General features: G+C 44.4%; 1 protein-coding gene across 6 annotated transcripts in view; it reads left to right on the top strand.

Annotated features, from left to right (window-relative positions):
* Positions 1 to 24,265, top strand: part of SLC28A1 (solute carrier family 28 member 1) — an 80,015-nt gene that overhangs the window by 40,520 nt on the left and 15,230 nt on the right. For 4 of the 6 annotated variants that reach the window (XM_049852575.1, XM_049852576.1, XM_049852577.1 and 1 more), the window contains 7 exons: positions 3,489 to 3,619; positions 5,071 to 5,239; positions 5,434 to 5,631; positions 11,558 to 11,639; positions 12,376 to 12,474; positions 12,558 to 12,669; positions 12,933 to 13,691. In XM_049852575.1, the coding sequence (XP_049708532.1) occupies positions 3,489 to 3,619; positions 5,071 to 5,239; positions 5,434 to 5,631; positions 11,558 to 11,639; positions 12,376 to 12,474; positions 12,558 to 12,669; positions 12,933 to 13,005 (864 nt within the window). In that variant the 3' untranslated portion in view covers positions 13,006 to 13,691. Of the gene's footprint in view, positions 1 to 3,488; positions 3,620 to 5,070; positions 5,240 to 5,433; positions 5,632 to 11,557; positions 11,640 to 12,375; positions 12,475 to 12,557; positions 12,670 to 12,932; positions 13,692 to 24,265 lie in introns of those variants that run through there. The other 2 variants (XR_007512434.1, XR_007512435.1) reach the window with 2 other exon arrangements.

The following is a 24,265-nucleotide window of genomic DNA, read 5'->3' as shown; positions in this document are numbered from 1 at the left end:
TAAGGGGTTCTCCGCTTCATTGAAACGACAGAAAACAGTTACAGTTGAATCAATTCTGACTTCTGGTGACCCCATGCGTCAGAACAGAACTACACTTCACAGGGTTTTCAGGGGCTGATTTTTAAGAATTAGATCTCCAGGCCTTTCTTCTGAAGCATCTCTAGATGGATTTGAACCTCCAACCTTTCAGTTAGCAACCAAGCCCATTAACCATTTGCAGCATCCAGGGTTTAAGAAAGAAGAGAAGAACAAAAGAAGGGTATTGCATGGGCTTTAGAGCCTTCGTGGGCCTGGTCCTCATCAGCAGTTCCTGGCACTTCTCCAAGATGATAAGTAAGTGCCTTCACGGGTTTCTCCTCTGCTTTTATTAGCTGGAATATGTAGGTTAAGCTTCCCTCACTCTGCTTTTTTTTTTTTTCCCCCTTATTATTTAAAATTTAAGAACTAAGTTTGGTTTATTATAGGCTTTAAGGAGAAAATCTACTTTACTTTTCTGTTTATGAAAGCAGTATATGTTGTTGTGGACATTTTGAAAGATACCAAAAAGCAGAAATGTAAAAATAATGTCTTTTAGAAGGATTTGCACAAAGTTGGTTCCTATGAGGCAGAGGTTGAAGATGTCCCAAATGTCCAGCTTTTCCAAGCTGCTGTTCTACTCCATCATCTCTAACATCAACTACTCCTCCTCCCCTCAGTACTCTCCTTCTGTCTTTGGGTTCCCTCATTTGCTACAACATCTCACAGAACTCACGAACCATCAGAGGAATGGCTCACATGGTTGTGGAGGCTGACAAGTCCCAAATTTGTGGGTCAGGTGTTAGGCTGGGGGCTTCTTTAACTCACATGGTTGCACAGCCTGATGAACCCAAATCAGCAGGTCAGACGACAAGCTGCTGGCTCACCAGGCTGCAGAAGCCAGCAAATCAGGTCAGACGATAGGCTACTGGCTCAAGTTCCAAGAACCAAAGGTCAGATGATGATAAGCTGGATGCAGGATTCAGAGCAAGAGAGAGAGAGCTTTGCCAGCACATTCATATGTGTTGGATGCAGACCATACCCTAAAGGAAACTCCCCTTACTTGAGAGGCGGTTCAAGGGTGTGACTTGAATAAGGGTGGTAACTGGGGTAAGGGTGGTGGCTTGGGTCATACCCTCTAGTAAAGTGGTGACTCAAGATACATCCCACCCTGGACTAATACACCACGACTATACAGCCTCCACCAGACTGAGTCCAGCACAACTAGATGGTACCTGGCTACCACCACCGACTGCTATGACTGGGATCACAATAGAGAGTCCTGGACAGAGCTGGAGAAAGATGTAGAGCAAAATTCTAACTCACAAAAAAAGACCAGACTTACCAGCCTGACAGAGACTGGAAAAACCCCAAGAGTATGGCCCCCCAACACACTTTTACCTCAGTAATGAAGTCATTCTCGAGGTTTACCCTTCAGCCAAAGATTAGACAGGCCCATAAAACAAAACGAGACTAAAGGGGTACATGAGCCCAGGGGCAAGGACTAGAAGACAGGAAGGGACAGGAAAGCTGGTAATAGGGAACCCAAAGTCAGGAATGAGGAGTGTTGGCATGTGGGGTTGGTAACCAATGTCACAACACAATACATGTAATAATTGTTCAATAATAAGCTAGTTTGTTCTCTAAACTTTCATCTAAAGTAAGATAATTAAAAAAAAGATACACCCCACTGTAATCCTGCCTCATCAACATAGCAGATAACTCACTCCCAAATGGGACCATAGCCATAGGCATGGAGGTATAACACATCACAAAATGAAGGATAATTACATCAGATCACAAATGGAGGACAATCACATCAGACCAGAAAATGGAGACTGACTACATCTTTACATTAGTATCAAATTACTTCATTATGTAACTGCCAAACTACTGAAAATCATGACCCACCCAAATTGACACATAACAATCACAGGTTCTGTAAAACATATTTGCATAGTCCTACCCAATCACTGTGTGTGAGTCACAAAAACTATAGCTAGAAGGGCCATATTAAGTAATTCGGTGCATCACAAGAAAGAAAAGAAAATTACCCATGGCCCCACTAGCCAGGGACAGCCCATTTGTTTAAATTTTAGTGTGTTTCTTTCTGGTCTTTTATTTATGCACAGGTTTTTTTTTTTTTTCCCCTCCACAGTTGCGTTTATGGTCTATATGTAATTTTGTAGACATTTCCCCCATGGTATTGTGAAGGCTTGGTAACCATTGTTTTCAATGGCAGCAGGGCAATGCTTAGCCATTCCCCCACTGTTAGATGTTAGGGTTGGTTCTAATTTTCCCATTTGGTAAATAATACAGTCATGGGGGGAAAAGTGTCCCATCTTTCTCTGTGGAAGAGAACAGGGAAGCAAGGGATTAGGGGCATAGTGAGCATGAAAGTTCAGGAAGGAAGACTCTCAAGGGCTGAGACTGCTGTGCCATCTTGCTGGGGAGGGGTCTTACAGGGTGGGCCCAGGGTCAAAGGTGGCTGCTATAGGAGGCAGATTTCCTGAGAAAAATCTCCCTAACCACAGGAGTGTGAGACACTAGTGGTTCAGTAGTAGAATTCTCACCTTTCATGTAGGAGACCTGGGTTCAATTCCCAGCTAGTGTACCTTATGTGTAGCCATCACCCGTCCGTCAGTGGAGGCTTGCATGTTGCTAATGATACAGAAGAGGTTTCAGCAGAGCTTCCAGACTAAGACAGACTAGGAAGAAAGGCCTGGCAATCTACTTCCAAAAAAATCAGCCAATAAATACTCAGTGGATCATAATGGTCTGATCCAGTGCCACTCATGGGAATGGTGCAGGACTAGGTATCGTTTCATTCCGTTGTGTATGGAGTCACCATGAGTTGGTGGCTGACCCAACGGCAGCTAACAACAACTACCACGGGAGTGGATGTGATGAGCTGCCTGTCATAGTAAGTACTCAAGGTGGGATGCTATAGAAGGAGTACTTTCTTCCGTTAGTAAAAGGTTGAATTGGGACACAAATTAGGTCCATCCCAACTCTCAGGTTTTGTGAGCTTTGATTGATACCATCAGAAACCCCTCAGCTAACAGGAAACCAGGCCTTGGATCAGTGCTCAAAGGGAGACAGCCTAGAAAGGAAGGAAGAGCCTTGAACTTGGAGCCAAAGACACTGTGGGTTCTAATTCCTTCTCTTCCTTTATCTTGGGTGAGTCATATTTCATCCTTTTGGATCAGTTTACCTGTCTATAAAATGGAGATAACAATACCTGTCTATAAAATGGAGATAACAATACCTGCCCTGCCTAACTTACAGAAGTACGAGGGGGAAAATATGAGGTTATGACTCTTTACACATGTGAGGTATTATTATCCATAACAATGACAGCAGTAATGATGGTGATGACATACCAGCAGAGCAGAGTACACCTGTCCCCTTGTTGCCCTGGCCCCAGCATTTCCTTGGATTACCCCTTGTAAGCCTTATCCCCACTCTTGCAGGTTGATGCCGCCTCCTTGATTGCTGCTTCTGTGATGGCCGCTCCTTGTGCATTGGCACTCTCCAAGCTGGTCTACCCGGAGGTGGAGGAGTCCAAGTTTAGGAGTGAGGAAGGGGTGAAATTGACCTATGGGTAAGTGCGGTAGGAAGGCCTGCAGAGGGCTGGGGGGGCAGGAGCAGAGGAGGCGGGTAGCAGTAGGCCGTACTTTCCCTGCTCATCACTGTCTCCCCCCGAGCCCAGGGCCCCCTCTCTTCTTTCACTGCCCTGGTGGTGTCTTCACTTTCGAAAGCATAGACTCCAATTCCTACATCTTAATTTCCAGTCTCTGACCAGCAGCAGGAAACAACGGGCTGGTCAAGGCAGGGAGCGTGGCTTGGTCCTTGGGAATGTGGCCTGGTGTGTGTGCTGAAGAGGGTCACATAGGCTCCATGCCAGCATCTCTACAAGCCTGGCGTTCTGCCCATCAGTGTGTGTCAGTCCTATACTGAGCTCCGGCCTTGATTTCATCTGCCTGCCTCCTCTAACATCTCTTCATCAGAGTCTTAATGATCGTTATATAATATTTAGTCCTAAAATATGTTGAAAAGCACCACTTTTGGAAAATGTGTTTGGGGATGCATAGGCACAGCTTCCTGAATGTTTAGAGCAGTGCTGACTTATAGAAATGTAAGGTGAGCCATGTGTGTAATTTTTTAAATTTTCTAATACCCACCCACTGCTGTTGAGTTGATTCTGACTCATAGAGATCCCATAGGGTTTCCGAGGCTGTAAATCTGTACAGAAGCAGATTGTCACATCTTTCTCCCACTAAGCCACTGGTGGTTTTGAACTGCCGACCTTTCAGTTAGCAGTCGATAGCTTTCACCACTGCACCACTAGGGCTCCCATCTTTAAAAAAGTAAAAAGAAGCAGGTAAAATTAATTTTAATAGTATATTTTATTTAACCCAATGTATAAAAAAAACTTTTTTTTTAGTTTTTTAATCCAAATCTATCATTTCAACGTATAAAAATAATATGTTGTTGTTAGTTGCCGTCAAGTTGATTCCAATTCGTAATAACCCCGTGAGACAGAGTAGAACTGCCCCCATAGGGTTTTCTTGGCTGTAATCTTTATGGGAGCAGATTGCCAGGCCTTTCTCTCTTGAAGGTGCTCGGTGGTTTCCAACTGCCAACCTTTTGGTTAGCAGTTGAGTGTTTAGCCATTTGCACCACCAAGGCTCCTTTGTAATCATATGAAACATTATTAATGAGATATTTACATTCTGTTTTTCATATGAAATCTCCAAAATCTTGTGTGTATTTTAGACTTACAATACATCTCAATTCAAATCAGCCTCATCTCGAGTGTTCAAAAGTCAAGGTGGCTAATGGCTTCTGTATTGTGGGAAGCAGTGGTAGAAATCTGGGCCTAATCCTAGCACTTGGACCAGCTCCTTTCTCAGATTATGGGCATCAGAGGGAAACAAGGACCCTTTCGTCTCTTAAATGCTCTTCCCAAGATTCCTTTTTAGGCCTATAGGATGGAACCCCTGCAGTTTTTGAGGATAGGCCAGTAAGGATCCCTCTTGTTCCCAACAACAGAGATGCACAGAATGTCTTAGAAGCAGCCAGCAGCGGGGCTTCCATTTCAGTAAAGGTCATTGCCAACATTGCAGCTAACCTGATTGCCTTCCTGGCAGCATTGGCCTTCATCAATGCTGCCCTCTCCTGGCTGGGGGGCATGGTGGACATCCAGGGGCTCAGTTTCGAGGTATGATTCCAGAGACCCACCTCAGCCTGTGGAGAGGATGGTCCTGGTTGGTGGGCATGGGCGGTGGACATGGTCTGTGGTCGGGCGGTGGACATGGTCTGTGGTCTGGAGAACCCCACCTGGGCAGTGTCAGAGCCCCCACAGCATCCAGGCCCAGCCCTAGGTCCCAGCTACTTTTGCTCTTCCACTCTCAGCTCATCTGTTCCTATGTCCTGCGGCCTGTGGCCTTCATGATGGGTGTGGCCTGGGAGGACTGCTCAGTGGTGGCAGAGCTACTGGGGACGAAGCTGTTTCTGAATGAGTTTGTGGCCTACCAGGAGCTTTCCCAGTACAAGCAGCGCCGCCTCGCAGGGGCTGAGGAGTGGGTTGGTGACAGGAAGCAGTGGATCTCCGTGAGTATCCCTGTCTCCTCCCTGCGGTAAGGGGGTAACACAGCCACCCCCAAGGCCTCTTGGCAGCTGCTGCCCCAACTCCCTGGGCCTGGCTGAGACACACTGAGATACACTTAACCTCACACTTCCCATTGCCCTTGGAGACAAGATGGCTTCAGGCTTTGCTGCTGCCTTTCTCGAGGCCTCTTACACGGCTGAAGTGCAGGAGAAAACATATCTGAGATCTAGCTCTAGATGGGCCACTTTTCACTGGTTGGCCATGGGCCAGCCACTGCACCTTATCTCTTCTTTTGGAAAACAGGGATGTAATTCCTGCCATATCCATCCCAAAGGAATACATGTGAGTGTCCAGTGAGCTAAAAGAGAGAGTGGGAGACCTCACCACCACGTTTGCTGTTATTACACAGATTCTGTTCATGGGTTTCCTCTTTCTGTTAAATTTATTTTAAAAAACTGTAAAAACTCTACAAAATTAACTTTTCTAAAATAACAACAGTTCTATGTAACATGACCGAAAATTTAGAGAAGAATGAAAAAATTACCTGTAATCTCATTTATTTTTGTTTTATGCAGTTTCTTCATTTTTTTAGAGTTTACATAGTTGTCATTATAGAATCCACACTGTATTGTAGCCAGCTTCCCCCCCACCCCCACTTAATATTATGCCATAAGCATCATTTTCAATATATATAGCCTAACATATTTAACCAATCCCTTGCTGTTGAGTCAATCAGGTTAACCCCATTTTTTTGAATTACACACATTGTAGAAATGAGTATCTTTGTGCCTAGAACGTTCTTCTCCTCTTGGATCATAGCAGCCTTCCCAGATATGGGGTGGCTGAGTCACATGGCATGAGTCCTGGTGTGGATGCTGCCAGGAACTTCCCCAAAGGGTTGTGGCACCTGAAATTCCCACCCGCTCTGCCTGTGAGCCTTTGTTTCTCCACACATGACACAGCACTGAGTATTCCACTTTAATGGGAAATCAAAGCTCATTGTTTTAAGTGCCATTTCTTGGGTTACTAGGGACTTTCTTTTTCCTTAATTTTTATTGTGTTTTAAGTGAAAGTTTACAAATCAAGTCAGTCTCTGATACAAAAAATTATATACACCTTGCTATATACTCCCAATTGCTCTCCGCCTAAAGAGACAGCACACTCCTTCCCTCCACTCTCTCTTTTCATGTCCATCCGGCCAGCTTCCAACCCCCTCTGCCCTCTCATCTTCCCTCCAGACAGAAGATGCCAACATAGTCTCATGTGTCTACTTGATCTGAAAAGCTCATTCTTCACCAGTATCATTTTCTATCCCATTGTCCAGTCCAATCCCTGTCTGAAGAGTTGGGTTTGGGAATGGTTCCTGTCTTGGACTAACAGAAGATCCGGGTACCATGACCCCCGGGGTCCTTCTAGTCTCAGTCAGACCATTAAGTCTGGTCTTTTTACGAGAATGTGAGGTCTGCATCCCACTGCTCTTCTGCTCCCTCTGGGATTCTCTGTTGTTTTCTCTGTCAGAGCAGTCATCGGTTATAGCCAGGCACCATCTAGTTCTTCTGGTCTCAGGCTGATGTAGTCTCTGGTTTATGTGGCCCCTTCTGTCTCTTGGGCTCATAATTACCTTGTGTCTTTGGTGTTCTTCATTCTCCTTTGGTCCAGGTGGGCTGAGATGAATTGATGCACCTTAGATGGCCGCTTGCTAGCATTTCAGACCCCAGATGCCACTCTCTAAAGTGGGATGCAGAATGTTTTCTTAATAGATTTTATTATGCCAATTAACTTAGACGTCCCCTGAAACCATGGTCCCCAAACCCCTGCCCCTGGTACACTGGCCTTCGAACCATTCAGTTTATTCAGGAAACTTCTTTGCTTTTGGTTTAGTCCAGTTGTGCTGACCTCTCCTGTATTGTGTGTTGTCTTTCCCTTCACCTAAAATAGTTCTTATCTACTATCTAATTAGTGAAAACTCCTCTCCCTCCCTCGTTCCCTCCCTCCCCCCCCTTTCGTAAGCATCAAAGAATATTTTCTTCTGTTTAAACTGTTTCTTGAGTTCTTATAACAGTGGTCTTAAACAATATTTGTCCTTTAGCAACTGACTAATTTCGTTCAGCATAATGCCTTCCAGATTCCTCCATGCTATGAAATGATTAATGGATTCATCATTGTTCTTTATCAATGGGTAGTATTCCATTGTGTGAATATACTATAATTTATCCATTCATCTGTTGATGGGCATCTTGGTTGCTTCTGTCTTTTTGCTATTGTAAACAGTGCTGCAATGAACATGGGTGTGCATATATCTGTTCATGTAAAGGCTCTCATTTCCCTAGGATATATTCCAAGGAGTGGGATTGCTGGGTTGTATGGGACTTCTATTTCTAGTTTTCTAAGGAAGTGCCAAATCGATTTCCCAAGTGGTTGTACCATTTTACATTCCCACCAGCAGTGTATAAGTGTTCCAGTCTCTCCACAGCCTCTCCAACATATATTATTATGTGTTTTTTGGATTAATGCCAGCCTTGTTGGAGTGATATAGAATCTCATTGTAGTTTTGATTTGCATTTCTCTAATGGCTAATGATCATGAGCATTTCCTCATGTATCTGTTAGCTACCTGAATGTCTTCTTTAGTGAATTGCCTGTTCATATCTTTTGCCCATTTTTTAATGGGGTTGTTCGTCTTTTTGTAGTTGAGTTTTTGCAATATTGTGTAGATTTTAGAGATCAGGTGCTGATTGGAAATGTCATCGATAAAAATTTTTTCCCAGTCTCTAGGTCATCTTTTTACTCTTTTGGTGAAGTCTTTGGATGAGCATAGGTGTTTGATTTTTAGGAGCTCCCAGTTATCTAGTTTCTCTTCTGTATTGTTGATAATGTTTTACATACTGTTTATGCCATGTATTAGGGCTCCTAGCATTGTTCCTATTTTTTATTCCATGGTCTTTATCATTTTAGATTTTATATTTAGATCTTTGATCCATTTTGACTTTGTTTTTGTGCATGGTGTGAGGTATGGGTCTTGTTTCATTTTTTTGCAGATGGATATCCAGTTATGCCAGCACCATTTGTTAAAGAGACTGTCTTTTCCCCATTTAACTGACTTTGGGCCTTTGTCAAATATCTGCTGTTCATATGTGGATGGATTTATGTCTGGATTCTCAATTCTCTTCCATTGGTCTATGTATCTGTTGTCGTAGCAGTACCAGGCTGTTTTGACTACTGTGGGGGTATAATAGTTTCTAAAATCAGGTAGAGTGAGGCCTCCCACTTTGTTCTTCTTTTTCAGGAATGCTTTACTTATCCGGGGCCTCTTTCCCTTCCATATGAAGTTGGTGATTTGTTTCTCCATCTCATTAAAAAATGTCATTGGAATTTGGATTGGAATTGCATTGTACCTATAGATTGCTTTTGGTAGAATAGACATTTTTACAATGTGAAGTCTTCCTATCCATGAGCAAGGTATGTTTTTCCACTTACGTAGGTCTCTTTTGGTTTCTTGCAGTAGTATCTTGTAGTTTTCCTTGTATAGGTCTTTTACATCTCTGATAAGATTTATTCCTAAGTATTTTATTATCCTGGGGGCTACTATAAATAGTATTGATTTGGTGATTTCCTTTTCAATGTTCTTTTTGTTGGTGTAGAGGAATCCAACTGATTTTTGTATGTTTATCTTATATCCCGATACTCTGCTGAACTCGTCTATTAGTTTCAGTAGTTTTCTGGAGGATTCCTTAGGGTTTTCTGTGTATAAGATCATGTCATCTGCAAATAGAGATACTTTTACTTCTTCCTTGCCAATCTGGATGCACTTTATTTCTTTATCTAGCCTAATTGCTCTGGCTAAGACCTCCAGCACAATGTTGAATAAGAGTGGTTACTAGGGACTTTTAACACTAAATCTTTTTTCTTCTCTTTTGCATTATGTTTTCAAATCACAAAGGAATGTATTCTTTAGTTTTGTTTTTTTAATGTTCATATGAAGTAAAAATCACAAGTTTCCCCTCACTCCTTATTTTCCTCTCTCGTTTCACCCCCTCCTCAGATGAGGCTGAGGGTACACCTCCTTCTCCCTTAGGACCTCTTTCAATGAATTTCATTCCTTCAAGTGTTTGTCGAGACATTTTAGGTACCAGGTACCCTAGGATTAAAACCCATTGCCAACTAGTCAATTCCGACTCACAGCGACCCTACAGGATAGAGTAGAACTTTCCCATAGGGTTTCCAAGGACCGGCTGGTAGATTTGAACCGACCTTTTGGTTAGCAGCCATGGGTTTTTAACCACTGCACCACTTGGGTTAGGAAGGAAAATTAGACAGATGTCACCTGGCCTCATGGAACTTATATCTAGTGAGAGACACAGGCAAAACAAAAGACTGCAAGAAAATAAATAAAATAGCCAGAAATTGTAGTAAGTTCTAGAAAGAAATAAACAAGGGAGAACAGTGCGGGGCCTTCCTTGGCTGGGCTGGTCAGAAAAGTCCTCCCTGAGGTGCAGCATTTAGGCCATATTGGAGCAAAGAGAAGGAGCCAGTCAGAAAAGTCTGGGAAGGAATAGTCAGGGCAGAGGAAGCAGTATGTGCAAAGGCCCTGAGGTGGGAAAGAGCTTGGTATATACAGAGAACTGAGAGAAGAGGTAAGTGCGGCTAGAGTAAGTGGTAATCATGAGGAAGAATGGTACAGGGCAAGGAACACTAGGAAGTTATTGAAGATCTGACATTTTATGTTTTAAGAAGATCACTCAGGCTGCTGGATGGCGCATGGTTATAGGGAAAGAAATGGAGATGCAGGCCTTAATATTTTCCCATCAATTTGTATAAACTTTTATATTATAAAGACATTAACCCCCTTCTGTTATGTTTCCTACGTATACTTTTCCCAGTGTTTTTTTTAATTTTCATTTTGTGTACAGTCATTTATTTTTTGAGACAGATTTGATGCCAAATCTTTTCCTTTTTTTTTTCTATTATTTCTAAGCTTAGAAAGTTATTCCAGTCTAGATCTTGTGTTAAATTCCCCAATTTGGTGAAGTAGTTAAGAACATGAGTTTTGAAGCCAGACAGAACTGAGTTTGATTTCTGACACAGTCACCTTATTGCTGTGTAAACTTTCTCAGTTACTAAACCTCTCTGAGCCTGTTTGCACCTCTCCAAAATGATAACAATTATTATTACTATCCTGTATTTTCTATTAATTGATGTTTATGATATTAATATTTACCTGTTTCAATAATCTCAAATTAATTTTACATAGGGTGTAAGGTGTGAGTCTAAGCAAATTTTCCCCCAAAATTGTTCCATTTTGGCTCTTAATATTTGCAGCTGTTCTTTCACACACCCTCCACCCTGGCAGGGCAGTACCTCCGAGAGATCTCAGCAGGAGAGCGTTCACAGTAGACAGAAGCTGGAGACTCCGGAGAGTTGGCAGGGGGAATGGGCCATTCACAAGCCCCCCCTGAGCTTGAAGCTTGGTTGGACCAAAGTGAGGACAGGGCATGCCTGAATCATACTCAGAAGGCTGTAATTAAGATAAGTGGTTAAAGGACAGATAGGGTGGTGGCTGAGTTTTTGAGGTGACGCAGCTTGAACTGATTTTGAGGTGAATATGCAAGGCCTAGAGCCCTGGTGGCACTGTGGTTAAGAGCTCCACTGCTAACCAAAAGATCAGCATTTCGAATCCACCAACTGCTCCTTGGAAACCCTATGGGGCAGTTCTACTCTGTCCTATAGGGTTGTTATGAGTTGGAATTGACTCGATGGCAATGGGTTTAGTTTTTTTTTGGTATGCAAGGCCTGGGAGGGGTCACACAGAGGGTTTCAAAGGCCCAAGATACATAGGAAGGAATAAAATCGAGGCTAGGGGACCTGGGTGGTGTGGGGATACTCCCGTGCCGTCTAAGGCTAGCTACTCCTCACTCATCTGTATTTTTAGATCAGAGCAGAAATCCTCACGACGTTCGCCCTCTGTGGATTTGCCAACTTCAGCTCCATTGGGATCATGTTGGGAGGCCTGAGTGAGTCTTTTGGGGGTCTCCCTAGCCTCCTGGAGAGTCAGGAGCCTGGACTTCAGTCCTGGCTCTAAAAGAACTTGCTGGGGACTTGTAGGCCTCAGTTATCCCATATGCCTAAGGAAGAGGCTAAGCAATATGGCCCTGGAGGCTCCTCCCATTCTAGAATTCCATGAATTCTCTGCTGCTGAGAGCAGCCCAAGATGTTAGCATCTTGGCCTTTCAGGCCGAGCCTGGCTCAGGGGCCTGGGGAGGGGTAGAAGGTGTGGCGCTGTCTTGTCCCCCTGAGGCTTTGGTCTGCCAACTCCCACATCCACAAGGGACAGGCAGGCAGGCCTGGCAGGGCCTTGGGAAGGGGGCTCTGCCCAGAGCCTCAGTTCTTCACAAATAACATTTCCACTCCTTGTCATCACACTGCCTGGTTATATAATCATCCCATTTTACAGAGAAGGCAACTGAGTCTTGCAGAGGTGAAGCGATAGTCCAAGTCACTCAACTACTAAGCAGCTGAACCTGTATTTAATCCCAGGTCTGCCTGACTCCTAATTCCTGTTGTTTCCCCTATATCTGCCACCAGTAGTGTATTGAGCATGTGCTATCTAGGGGCCTGAGCCAGACCAACGAGGGCTGTTCCCCTAAACACCCAGAACAGAAAGGGGGTCAGTGGATGCAGCCAGAGTCCCAGAGAGTGGGCAGAGAGGCATGTGGTGTCCTTGGCTCTGAGCACTCCCATTGCTCGCAGCTTCATTGGTCCCTCAACGGAAGAGTGACTTCTCCCAGATAGTGCTCCGGGCGCTTTTCACTGGGGCCTGTGTGTCCCTGGTGAACGCCTGTGTGGCAGGTAAGTGTGGGCCTGGTCCCAGGGCCCTGGGGGTGGGGGGCTGGGAGGATAGGCCCTGCCCGCCTGCTGCTTTCTCTCCATAGGGATTCTCTATGTGCCCAGGGAAGCTGAGGTTGACTGTGTGTCCCTCCTGAACACGACCCTCAGCAGCAGTAGCTTTGAGGTGTACCAGTGCTGCCGTGAGGCCTTCCAGAGGTGAGAGCTTGGGCTGTGGGGGAAGTGGAGGACACCCAGTGAGTCAGGGTGCAGAAGACCCATGTGCCAAGGGGATGGCTTTGGTGAGGGTAGAAACGTCATGACTATGGCCAGAGGAGGAGGAAGTGGGGGCTCATGGACCAAACTTGGAGAGGAGGGAGTGAACCAGAGACAAGGAGCAACCTTCCCAGGGTTACTCAGCTTGTTGTCGGTCAGCAGGGCCAGGCCTGGCACTCAGATTGCAGCCTTTGCTTTTTTTTCAGCACCAGCCCCAACTTCAGCGCAGAGGCCTTGGGTAACTGCTGTCGATTTTACAACCACACGACCTGTGCATAGAAGAACAGAGTATCTTTGTGCCTCCTGGAAGCAGCTGCCCCCACCTTCCCCTGTCCAGGCTTCTCCTTCTGGAAGCTGTGAGGGCCTCAGACCCAACTCAGACACAATCAGGAAGAAGACGTGGACAGAGCGGGCAGAGAGTCAGTAAATGAAGGAACTCTCCCACTCCTGCACCCCTCTGCTGTCCCATTTTCTACCTCTCAAAATGTGAATTCTCACGGTCACCTCTGCTGCCTCCTCTCTCATCTCCATATCTGAATAGTGCCCTGGTCTTCTCCATTCTCCCTTCCCCTCTGGGGTCTCTCACATGCAACTTTTCCTTCTGTGTGGGACCCTCACCCAAACCCCTCCTCCCCTTATCACTGACCTTTCAGCCTCCTCCCTCTCAGCCTCTGGCCTCCCCCTCCTGGACTCTAGGATCTCTCTGTGGTTTACCCCAACAGACAATTTCTTCTGGAGAATCCTCCCTGTACTTGCAGGGACTCCCCCACTGCCTTCCCCCATAGCCCTTCCCAAACTGGTGTCCTGTGGAACACTTCCGCCAGATTCAGAGGATTCCACAATCAAATAGGTTTGGAAAGCACTGGGCTAAATAAAGCTAGACAGGTTGCTTTACTGTGGACTTGTCAGCAACTGACGTGAATACGATATGAGACATTTGCCAAATTTATTTGACCTTAAGAACCTTTTTTGTGTGCGTGCTTTAGGTGAAATTTACAGAGTAAATTAGTTTCTCATTAAACAATAAATACACAAATTGTATTGTGCCATTGGTTGCCAAACCTGCAATACGTCAACACTCTCCTCTTCTTGACCTCAAGTTCCTTATTTTCATTCGTCCAATTTTCCTGTCCCTTCCTGCCTTCTGGTCTTTGCTTTTGGGCTGGTGTGCCCATTAATTTTAGATGCATAGTTGAACTACATGTGTTGTTTTATAGGCCTCTCTAATCTTTGGCTGGAGGTTGAACTTCAGGAGTGACTTCATTACTGAGCTAAAAGGGTGTCTGGAGGCCATACTCTTGGAGTTTCTCCAGCCTCTGTCAGACTTCTGGTCTTTTTTTGTGAATTAGAATTTTGTTCTACATTTTGTTCCAGCTCAGTCCAGGATCCTCTATCGTGATCCCTGTCAGAGCAGTCAGTGGTGGTAGCCAGGCACCATGTAGTTGTGCTGGACTCAGTCTGATGGAGGCTATGGTAGTTGTGGTCTATTTGTCCTTTGGACTAAACTTTCCCTTGTGTCTTTGGTTTTCTTCATTCTCTTTGGCTTCAGATGGGGTGTGTCATGGATTGAATTATATCTCCCCCAAAAATGTGTATATCAACTTGGTTAGGCCATGATTCCCAGTATTCTGTGGTTGCCCTCCATTTTGTGATTGTAATTTTATGTTGAGAGGATTAGGGTGGGATTGTAGCATCACCCTTACTCAGGTCACCTCCCTGATCCAAGGTAAAGGGAGTTTCCCTGGGGTGTGGCCTCCACCACCTTTTATCTCTCAAGAGATAAAAGGAAAGGGAAGCAAGCAAGCAGAGAGTTGGGGACCTCATACCACCAAGAAAGCAGCATCAGGAGCAGAGCACATCCTTTGGACATGGTGTTCCTGTGCCTGAGAAGCTCCTCGACCAGGAAGATTGAGGACAAGGACCTTCCTCCAGAGCTGACAGAGAAAGCCTTCCCCTGGAGTCAACACCCTGAATTTGGACTTGTAACATACTAGACTGTGAGAAAATAAATTTCTCTTTGTTAAAACCATCCACTTGTGGTATTTCTGTTATGGCAGCACTAGATGATTAAGACAGGATGGGACCAGTAGGTGTATCTTAGATGGTCATTTACAAGCTTTTAAGACCCCAGATGCTACTCACCACGGTTGGATATAGAACATTTTCTTTATAAACTATGTTATGCCAATTGACCTAGATGTTTCTCGAGACCATGGTCCCCACTCCTCAGCCCAGTAACTCAGTCCCTCAGGGAGTTTGGATGTGTCTATGAAGCTTTTATGACCTTGCCTTGGTCAAGTTGTGCTGACTTCCCCACTATTATGTGCTGTTTTACCCTTCACCAAAGTTACCACTTATCTATTATTTAGTTAGTGTTTTTCCCTCCTCACCTCTCCCTTCTCCCTTAACCATCAAAGATTGTTTCTTTCTGTGTGTAAATCTTTTCGTGAGTTTTTTGTAATAGTAACCTTAAGAACCTTTTCAATGAAAGCACCTCTTGCTTAGTTGAGGGTTCCATGGTATACAATTTGGGCAATATTGGTGTCTTAGTCCTCTAGTGCTACTGTAACAGAAATACCACAGGTAGATGGCTTTAACAAGCAGAACGTTATTCTCTCACAGTCTAGTAGGCTAGAAGTCCAAATTCTGGGCACCAGCTCCACAGGAAGTCTCTCTCTCTGTCGGCTGTGAAGGAAGCTCTTTGTATCTTCAGCTTCTGCTTCATGGTTCCTTGGCCTCTCCGCCCCTCAGGCCTCACTGCCCATGTCTGCCCTGTTGGGGCAAGTGTTCCAAAACTCTTTAGCTCCACCAGTAAATGCCTGGAGGCACCCCTCTGTGCCTGTAAACTTGGGCCAGAAGGCACTTAGCTCTCTTGTTCTGTGGGTTGGTATCTTAGTTACCTAGGGCTGCTATAACAGAAATGCCACAAGTGGGTGGCTCCCAAGAACAGAAGTTTATTCTCTCACAGTCTAGTAGGCTAGAAGTCCAAATTCAGGGCATCAGCTCCAGCGGAAACCTTTCTCTCTCTGTCGGCTCTGCAGGAAGGTCTTTGCCATCAATATTCCTCTGGACTAGGAGCTTCTCCGTGCAGGGACCCCGGATCCAAAGGACACACTCTTTTCCCGGTGCTGCTTTCTTGCTTGTTTGAGGTCCCCATGTCTCTCTGTTTGCTTCTGTCTTTTATATCTTAAAACAGATTGGCTTAAGACACAATCCAATTTAGTAGATTGAGTCCTGACTCATTAACATAACTGCCGATAATCCCACCCCATTAACATCATAGAGGTAGGATTTACAACACATAGGAAAATCACATGAGATGACAAAATGGTGGACAATCACACAATACTGGGAATCATGGCCTAGCCAAACTGATACATATTTTCGGTGGACACAATTCAATTCATAACAGTTGGCAAGCCTAGCTTCACCAGTAAGTGCCTGGCCACACCCCACTCTGCAAGGAAGCCTCCTGCTCAAAGGCACTCAGCTCTCTCACTCCACCGGTCGGCTCCAGCACTGTCTCACGCTGGTGTCCTGGTTCTGCTGCTGCCGTTTCTCTGCTGCTGCTTCTCGCTGTCTGCACCACCTCCAGTGTAACAGCTCTCCTCACTTCCTTCTGAGTACTCACCAGAATTGTCTTCAATGTTCATAATTCCACCAACAGTCTCTTCAAGGCAATCTAGGCTTTTACTATTAAAAAAAAAAAAAAAAAATCATCCACCCAGCTATAACAGAAGAATGCACTGAGAGGGAACACAACAGAGAATCCCTGAAGGAGCAGGACAGCAGTGGGATGCACACCTCAAATTCTTGTAAAAAGACCAGACTTAATGGTCTGACTGAAACTAGAAGGACCCTGGGGGGGTCATGGTCCCTAGACCTTCTGTTAGCCCAAGACAGGAACCATTCCCAAAGTCAATTCTTCAGACAGGGATTGGACTGGAATATAAGACAGAAAATGATACTGGTGAGGAGTGAGCTTCTTGGATCAAGCAGACACATGAGACTATGTGGGCAGCTCCTGTCTGGGGGGAGATGAGAAGGCAGAGGGAGACAGAAGTTGGCTGAATGGACACGGAAATACAAGGTGGAGAAAAGAAGAGAGCTGTCTCATCAGGGAGAGAGCAACTAGGAGTATATAGCAAGGTGTATGTAAATTTTTGTATGAGAAACCAACTTGATTTGTAAACTTTCATTTAAAACACAATAATAATAATTAATAATAATAAAAAACCCTCATCCAGTCTCTATCCATTTACAGTTTCAAAGCTACTTCTACGTTTTAGGTATCTGTTAGAGCAGCACCCCACTCCTAGTACCAAATATTGTCTCAGTTATCTAATGGATGATTCTGGATGGCTTTAACAAACAGAAGTTTATTCTCTCACAGGCTGGGAGGCTGGAAGTCTGAATTCAGGGTACCAGCTCTAGGGGAAGGCTTTCTCTCTGTGTCAGTTCTAGGAGACCTCAGTACCACCAAGCAAGAGGAGTGGAGCATGTTTTTGGACTCAAGGTCCCTGCACTCAGAAACTCCTAGACCAGGGGAAGATTGATGACAAGAATTTTCCCCCAGAGCGGACAGAGACAGAATGCCTTCCCCAGGAGCTGGCGCCCTGTATTTGGACTTTTAGTCTCCTAGACTGCGAGAGAATGAATTTCTGTTTGTTAAAGCCACCCACTGTAGTATTCTTTAATAGCAGCACTGATAACTAAGACAATTGGCAAGCGTTCAAATTGCTTTACTTCACAGAATTGCAATACCAGAAGTTTATACAGCACTATGTATCAGACACTGGTCTCAGTGCTTTATACATTTTAACTGAATCCTCACAACAACATTATGAGGTAGATACTTATTATTATACTTAGTTGAGGAATCAGAGGTCCAGAGAGGTTAAGTAACTTGCCCAAAGTGACACAGCTGGAAAGAGTTTGAGTTAGGATTTGAACCCAGGCCATCCAGTTCCAGAAGCTGTAGTGTTTATTCTCTCTACTAGGCTGCTAGCATTCGAAGGACTGTTATGTGACCTATCCTCACCCCCTCTCCTCCCCACCCCAGCCTTCGGCTCCAGTAGGTCAGGGTTTTTCCTGCCTTTAAGCCTTTGTTTCTTGAGTTCTATCCCCGCAGCATGCCCTCTCCTTCTCCTTTCTGCCTATGCTGCTTCCACCTCAGTTCTCATTTCTTCAGAACTTTGGCTGCAATGACCTGGGATATGCCCTGTCCCTGTGGCCACTGGGCCCCTGTGCCCTCACTCCCACCTATCAGGTCAGCATTCCCAGTTCAGGCCAGCTGTTACCTGAGGCAGAGGGAATATGGGAGCCCTGAAGTTCTATTGGGTTCTCTAGGGTTGTATCAGTAGGAATCAACTCGATGGCAATGTTTTTTTTTTTTTTTTCAGTAGTTGAAAGCTCAGCTGCTAATCAAAAAGTTGGTGGTTCAAATCCACCAGTTGCTTCCTGGAGACCCTATGAGGCAGTTCTACTCTGTCCTGTGGGGTCACTATGAGTCAAAATTGACTTGACGGCAAAGGGTTTGGTTGGTGTTTTTTTTTTTTTTTGGTCAGCAATTACCCATCTTGGTCTCAGTCAGCCAGGTCACTGCTGTTGCTCTGTAAGGCACTTTGGTTCCACTGGGTGCTGGCCTTGCTCTTTGTGACCCCCTATGGGCTGGCCTGGGGTCCCTGTACTCATGACCTGAGTCCTTCCAGTTAGAATAGAGTCTTGGCCTGACTTCATGTCCCTAAGCCAGGCCCTTGCCTTGCTCTCTGCAATCCCCCACTCAGCCTCTGCCCCTTTTCCAACTCCCTTGGCCTGTCAGCAGGAGGCCCTGCTGATGTAGACTATATAACCATCTCCTGTTACCGGCCATGGCCCCTTCCCTGCCTGTCTATTAGCACGCAGCTTCACCACCTGGGTCGTGAAGCCACCCAAGGTCTTCTCCGCCCTCCTTCCCTGGATTCCCTGCATACTCATCCCATGGCCAGTCTTGTTACCTGGAAGACTGAAAGCCCCTTGAAGACAGGGATCGCAGTGCCTGTGCTTCCTCCCACAGTACCTAGCACAGTGCTGGGCCTGTGAAGGTGCCGAATAAATGTTTGTGGAATTCAACTGCAACCCTTAGTCCACTTCTCTTAGAGCCACCAGCATGTATACTGGGCTGTACATGTACAGAAACCTTTTAGCTCACGAGCTGTTCTGATCTTGAGGACAGACACAGATTTAAGCGCTCCTTAGTCACCCGAGCAGTAGACTCTCACCTTCTCTACCACCTACCGCCCCCCTTCTTCATCACCTTGCACCCAGAGAAGTTGGGAGCCCCTGAAGGTGGGATTGCAAATGTATCCTGCCCAGAGAAAGCACTGAGGTTCATACCAGATGCCAAGGCTTAACCACGTGCATCCTAGGTAGAAGTTTCTAAGTCAGGGCTGGCATGAATGCCTCCATTCACCCCTCCCACTGCCATGACAGGCATTGCTAATCAATCACAGCTCTCCTCTCACTGAATCCAAAAGGGAGCTTCAGAATAGACATTAGCTCAGTGCTGGATGACTTATGCCTTTCAGAGAAAAATTATTCGTTATTCCTGTGCTAAGAAATGGATCCTAAGGACCCAAACTGCCACTGATTTTGTGTTGCTGCCCTGGGAGTGTCTGGCCTTTTTGCAAAAGATTCTAGAAATTAAATGGAATGTGAAACAGAGAGGGATCATTGCAAAGAATGGGGCCTCTGTAAGTATTTGCCCTCTTCTGGGTTCTGTATTTTTTAAGAAATATATATTGAGTTTTGATCAAAGATTCTATGGAAAACTTCTGAGCAAAAGGAGAAAAAATTCAGAATAGAATTTTGAATTCTCATGGAATCCAGAATTTCTGGAGCCATTGAGGCTGGATAAATCCACAAAACTATTGCCCAGAGATAATCTTTAAATTTTCAACCAAACATATCCCCTAAGTCCTCTTTAAACCAAACAACAGTTTAGCTTAATTAGTAAAGAATGTCTGCCTTGAGCATTGTGCTCTTTTAAAGAATTATCTATATGGAATCAAACTTACCACAGCCACTTGAAAGTTTAGATAGGAATCTTGTGGGGAGGGAGGCAGTGAATGTTTGCAGTGAAGGAGGAACAATTAAGAAAAGAAGAGTGAGAATGGCTGTACAACTTGAAGAATGTAATCAATGTCAGTGAATCGTACATGTAGAAATTGGTGTATGTTTTGCTGTGTATATATATATTTTTTAATTTAATGAAAAAAAAAAGAAATACATGTTGAGTACCTACTATATGCTAGTCTCTGAGCTAGGAATGGGGAAACACCAGTGCACCAGACTCTGTAAGGATCTGTAGAACTGGAACCTTCCTTAGAGAAGGGACCAGCTGGGAAGGAGGCCCCAACAGAGACTGAAAGTGGCTCCTGGTAAGGAAACTTTGTGGGGAAGAAAGAGAAAATTATCTCCAGCAGAACTTCTCAGTATCCACGGTTGAGGCTCTCAGTGTATTAGGAAAAAACAAAAAACACCATATGTGTGATTCTCTTTTTAGTTACATCAAACATTTTCATGTGATTGTTGGCATGTTTTGACATTTCTTTACCATTAATTTTAAATTAGTTTTCTTCCAACATATAGATTCTGTGTTCTCCTGTACATAATGTAATAATAATCAACATATAAAATTTATTTATTTTTTAAAATTAAGCCTGGTAATGAACTTCTTTCAATCCTGTGACTGTGTGAAATTTGGAACTAAAAACCTAAAATGGAGATATCAGCAAAAGTCTGTATTAGAAGTTCATCATGGCTGGGAGACTCCTGTCTCCCACCTGCTGCCTCCTGCACAGGGGTGACCACCCCCAAAAAGAACTGAACAGGCTCCACTCTGTGCAAAGGCCTGAATGCCCAGGGCATGGTGAGAGTAGGCCCCTTCTGGGCAGGGTGATGATGGCCCTCTGAGCTGACTGCAGAAAGGCTAGGAGAAGCCAGGGTGGGGTTGTCCTGCTTCCAAGATGGGACGGGGCTGGCCTGGGGAAGGCGGGAACAGCATTCTCTGTGGAGGGAGGTCACAGCCATGAGCACAGTGGGGTGAAGCTGGGATAGTGGCCCAGTGGTCAGCAAGACCTCACTCTCACATCAGAGAGGCAGGGGGCATGTGTGGGTATGGGTGGAGTGAAGGAGGCAGCCCGGTACACCAGAGTCTGTCTGAGATACCCACACAGTATGGCCATACATGCATCTGAGAGCAGGGCTTCTTCACTATATAAGCTGAAGACCCCCCATTTCATCCAGGGCTTTTCTAAAAGACAATAAAAATGAATTACTGGGAAAATAAAATAATAAAAGCATATGAAATACAAGCCCCAAATCTTTACTATTAGATTCAACAAACAAAATTACTGTCAAATTGCTATGAAAGCTTCTGAATGTTGTTCTCAATTTCTATCCTTATATCATTAAAACAACAACAACAAACAGGAAACCAGTTACCATCAAATCAATTCCAACTCATGGCAATGCCAGGCCTTTCTTCTAAGGTGCCTCTGGGTAGATTTGAACCACCAACCTTTCCATCAGTAGCCAAGCACTTAACCATTTGCACCACCCAGGGACTCCATACTAATATTGTTATATGCCTATAATAAGATTGTGAACCATAACAATCCATGGCCCACACTGCTATAGCTCTGTCCTATAGTATTGCCTAAGGGCCCTAGTGATGCAATGGTTAAGTGCTTGGCTGCTAACCGAAAGGTCAGCAGTTTGAATCCATCAGCAGCTCTGTAGGAGAAAAGACCTGGTGATTTGTTCCTGTAAAGGTTACAGCCTGGGAAACCCTATGGGGGCAGTTCTACTCTGTCCTATGGGGTTGCCATGAGTCAGAATTGACTTGACGGCATACAACAACATAGTATTTTCTGTTGATGAAAACCCTTCACAGGGTTGCCTGTTCAGAGGGCTTGTCCTGCATCTCATCAGATTCTCTCAGGAGAGCTAGAAAAAGGCAGAAGGACTCTTGCTGGGGCCCAAGAAGCCTTGCCTTTCATATGAGAGAATGCGTACAAAATTACATGGACAACAAAAGAATTTCAAATAATTATGATCCACCTTAAGGAGGTGGAAGGTAACTCCTCACTCCTTAACTATGGCTACACTTAATGACTTGCTTCCAAAGAATACAGTGTGGAAAGGGGAAGTAAGAAAGTAACTTTGCTATGGAGAAACCTAGCAAAACTACTTTAGCCAGGTGATCATGGTTAACATCATCAGCGGTAAGTCAAGTTGAAGGCATACACTATTAACATGTTGTCTGGAAATGGCACTTCACCTCTGTGGTCTTCCAACCCCAAAACCCACAGCCCAAGTCCAACTATGAGTAAAACATCAGACAAACACAGATTGAGAAGCCTTCTACAAAATACCCATTCAGTCCTCAAAACTGTCAAGGTCATCAAAAACCAAGAAAGTCTGAGAAACTGTCACAGCCCAGAGGAGCCTAAGAAGACACGACAACTAAATATAATAAGTGTCTTGGACGGGATTCTGGAACAGAGAAAGGTCATTAGGTAAAAACTAATAAAATCCAAGAAAGTATGGAGTTTAGTTGATAGCATATTAGTATTGGTTCAGATGTTGTGACGAATGTATCATAGTATTGTAAGATGTTAACAATAGGGAGAATGGGTGCAGGGTATAACAGACTTCTTTGTACTACCGTTTTAAAATAATATTGTGTTTTCGGTGCAAGTTTACACAGCAGATTAGGTTCCCATTGAAAAATTTCTACTCAAAGTGTTCAGTGATATTGATTACATTCTTCACAATGAGTGAACCTTCTCATTATCTCCTTTCTGGTTGTTCCATTTCTTTTAGTATTATCTTTGCAAACTTTATGTAAATCTAAAACTATTTAAAAAGTTTATTTTAAAAATTGTGTGGACACAGGTGTAGGGTAACTCCTTATTCAGCCCATGGGTGTCTCTGTCCTAGACAATGCACATCCTAGAGGCAACTCGCCCAGGTTTGTTGAGTGACTAATAGGCTACATCTACTCCTTTTTACCCTTCCTTTCCGTGGACCTTGCTCTCACCTCTGTAGTCCCCTCACTTTAATTCAAGCTCATGCCTTCACCTGAATACAGGTAGTCCCTGACTGGGTTCTGTTCCGACAACTTTGTCCTAAGTCAGTTCTGATGTTGTCAAAGACCTCTTTTATTATTATTTTCATTATCATTGCTTTTTATTATCAGTATCTCTGTAAATCCTATCTTTGAACATCTGCAAGTGAACACTGAAAATGATGACATCAGCAAATTCCATGCCGCAACATTGTAATGTAGTACATATCGCTGTACACAAGATGTTCCAAAAAACAGACGGTTGTAAGTGCAGTTCATCGTAACTTGAATATGTCGTAAGTCGGGGACTACCTGTACTAGTCCTGATTTCTTTTCAATCATATGAAGAACATCATCTGCTTGAAGTTACTTTTGATTCAGAATTAGTGAGTCCCTGGGTGGCGTAAACAAGTTAAGCACTCAGCTATTAATTGAAGGTTGGAAGTTCGAGTCCACTCAGAGGCACCTTGGAAGAAAACCCTGGTTGTCTACTTCCAAAAGATCACAGACCTTGAAAGCAGTTCTGCCCTGAAACACTGGGGTCACCATGAATCAGAATTGATTCTATGGCAGCTGTTTGGTTTGGCTTTGGAGTTTGGACAGGATGTTAAATATCATTTCGGGGATGTCTGCCCCCACTTTTCTGAAAAGTTTTATGCCCACAGTATGGATGATCTCTCTAACAATGTTCTCATTTTTATGTCATGAGACTCCACCCCTATGACCAAAGCTGACCGAACCAGGGCTGAATGCCTGATGCAGGGGAAGCCAAATCCATAGTCTTGCCAATGGCCTTTCAGATGCTGGGGAAAGAATTTGAGCTAAAAAACCCAGAAACAGAGAGCTGGGAGCTGAGTCACCATGGTAGGGCTGTGTCTTGGAGCTGATCTCATTCCCACCCTTCCTGCAACCTAGTTATTTTGCTTTTCCTTGGATTCTGTGAGAGCTGATTTCTTTTTAAAAATTCCCTCTAGCCTGAGCTAACTTGAGAAGGTTTCTCTTACTTTGTAATCAAAAGGACACTAAGACACTTAGTTAAACTCCCTATTCTGCTTGGAATCAAGTAGTCATCGGTCATTTGCTTGAATACCACCTGAGACAGGAATCTTACTACTTAGTGCAACCCATTTCCCACTGGACAGCTCCACTTCTTAGGAGTTTCTTTTTGAGATTGCATCAAAAATGATTCCCCTTTGGTCCCAGCAAAAAGTATTCCTTTTTGGTCCCAGTTTTGCCATTCTGGGCCACCAAGAACAAGCTCAGCCTCATGTGTGTACATGCATGCACGCATGTGTGCTCACTGTTCTTTTTCTCCGTGCTCATTACATTAAAAAATTCAAACCTTGTAGAAACCTTCTAGAAATGTTCTAATTCCTTTTCCGCATGACAGTCCTTCAGCTGTTTGGAGATGGTGACCATCCAAGCTTC

The sequence above is a fragment of the Elephas maximus genome, chromosome 13, assembly GCF_024166365.1.
Source record: "Elephas maximus indicus isolate mEleMax1 chromosome 13, mEleMax1 primary haplotype, whole genome shotgun sequence".
Lineage (NCBI taxonomy): Eukaryota > Metazoa > Chordata > Mammalia > Proboscidea > Elephantidae > Elephas > Elephas maximus.
The sequence above is the reverse complement of the archived record's forward strand: the minus strand, read 5'-3'. Positions and strand labels throughout refer to the sequence as shown.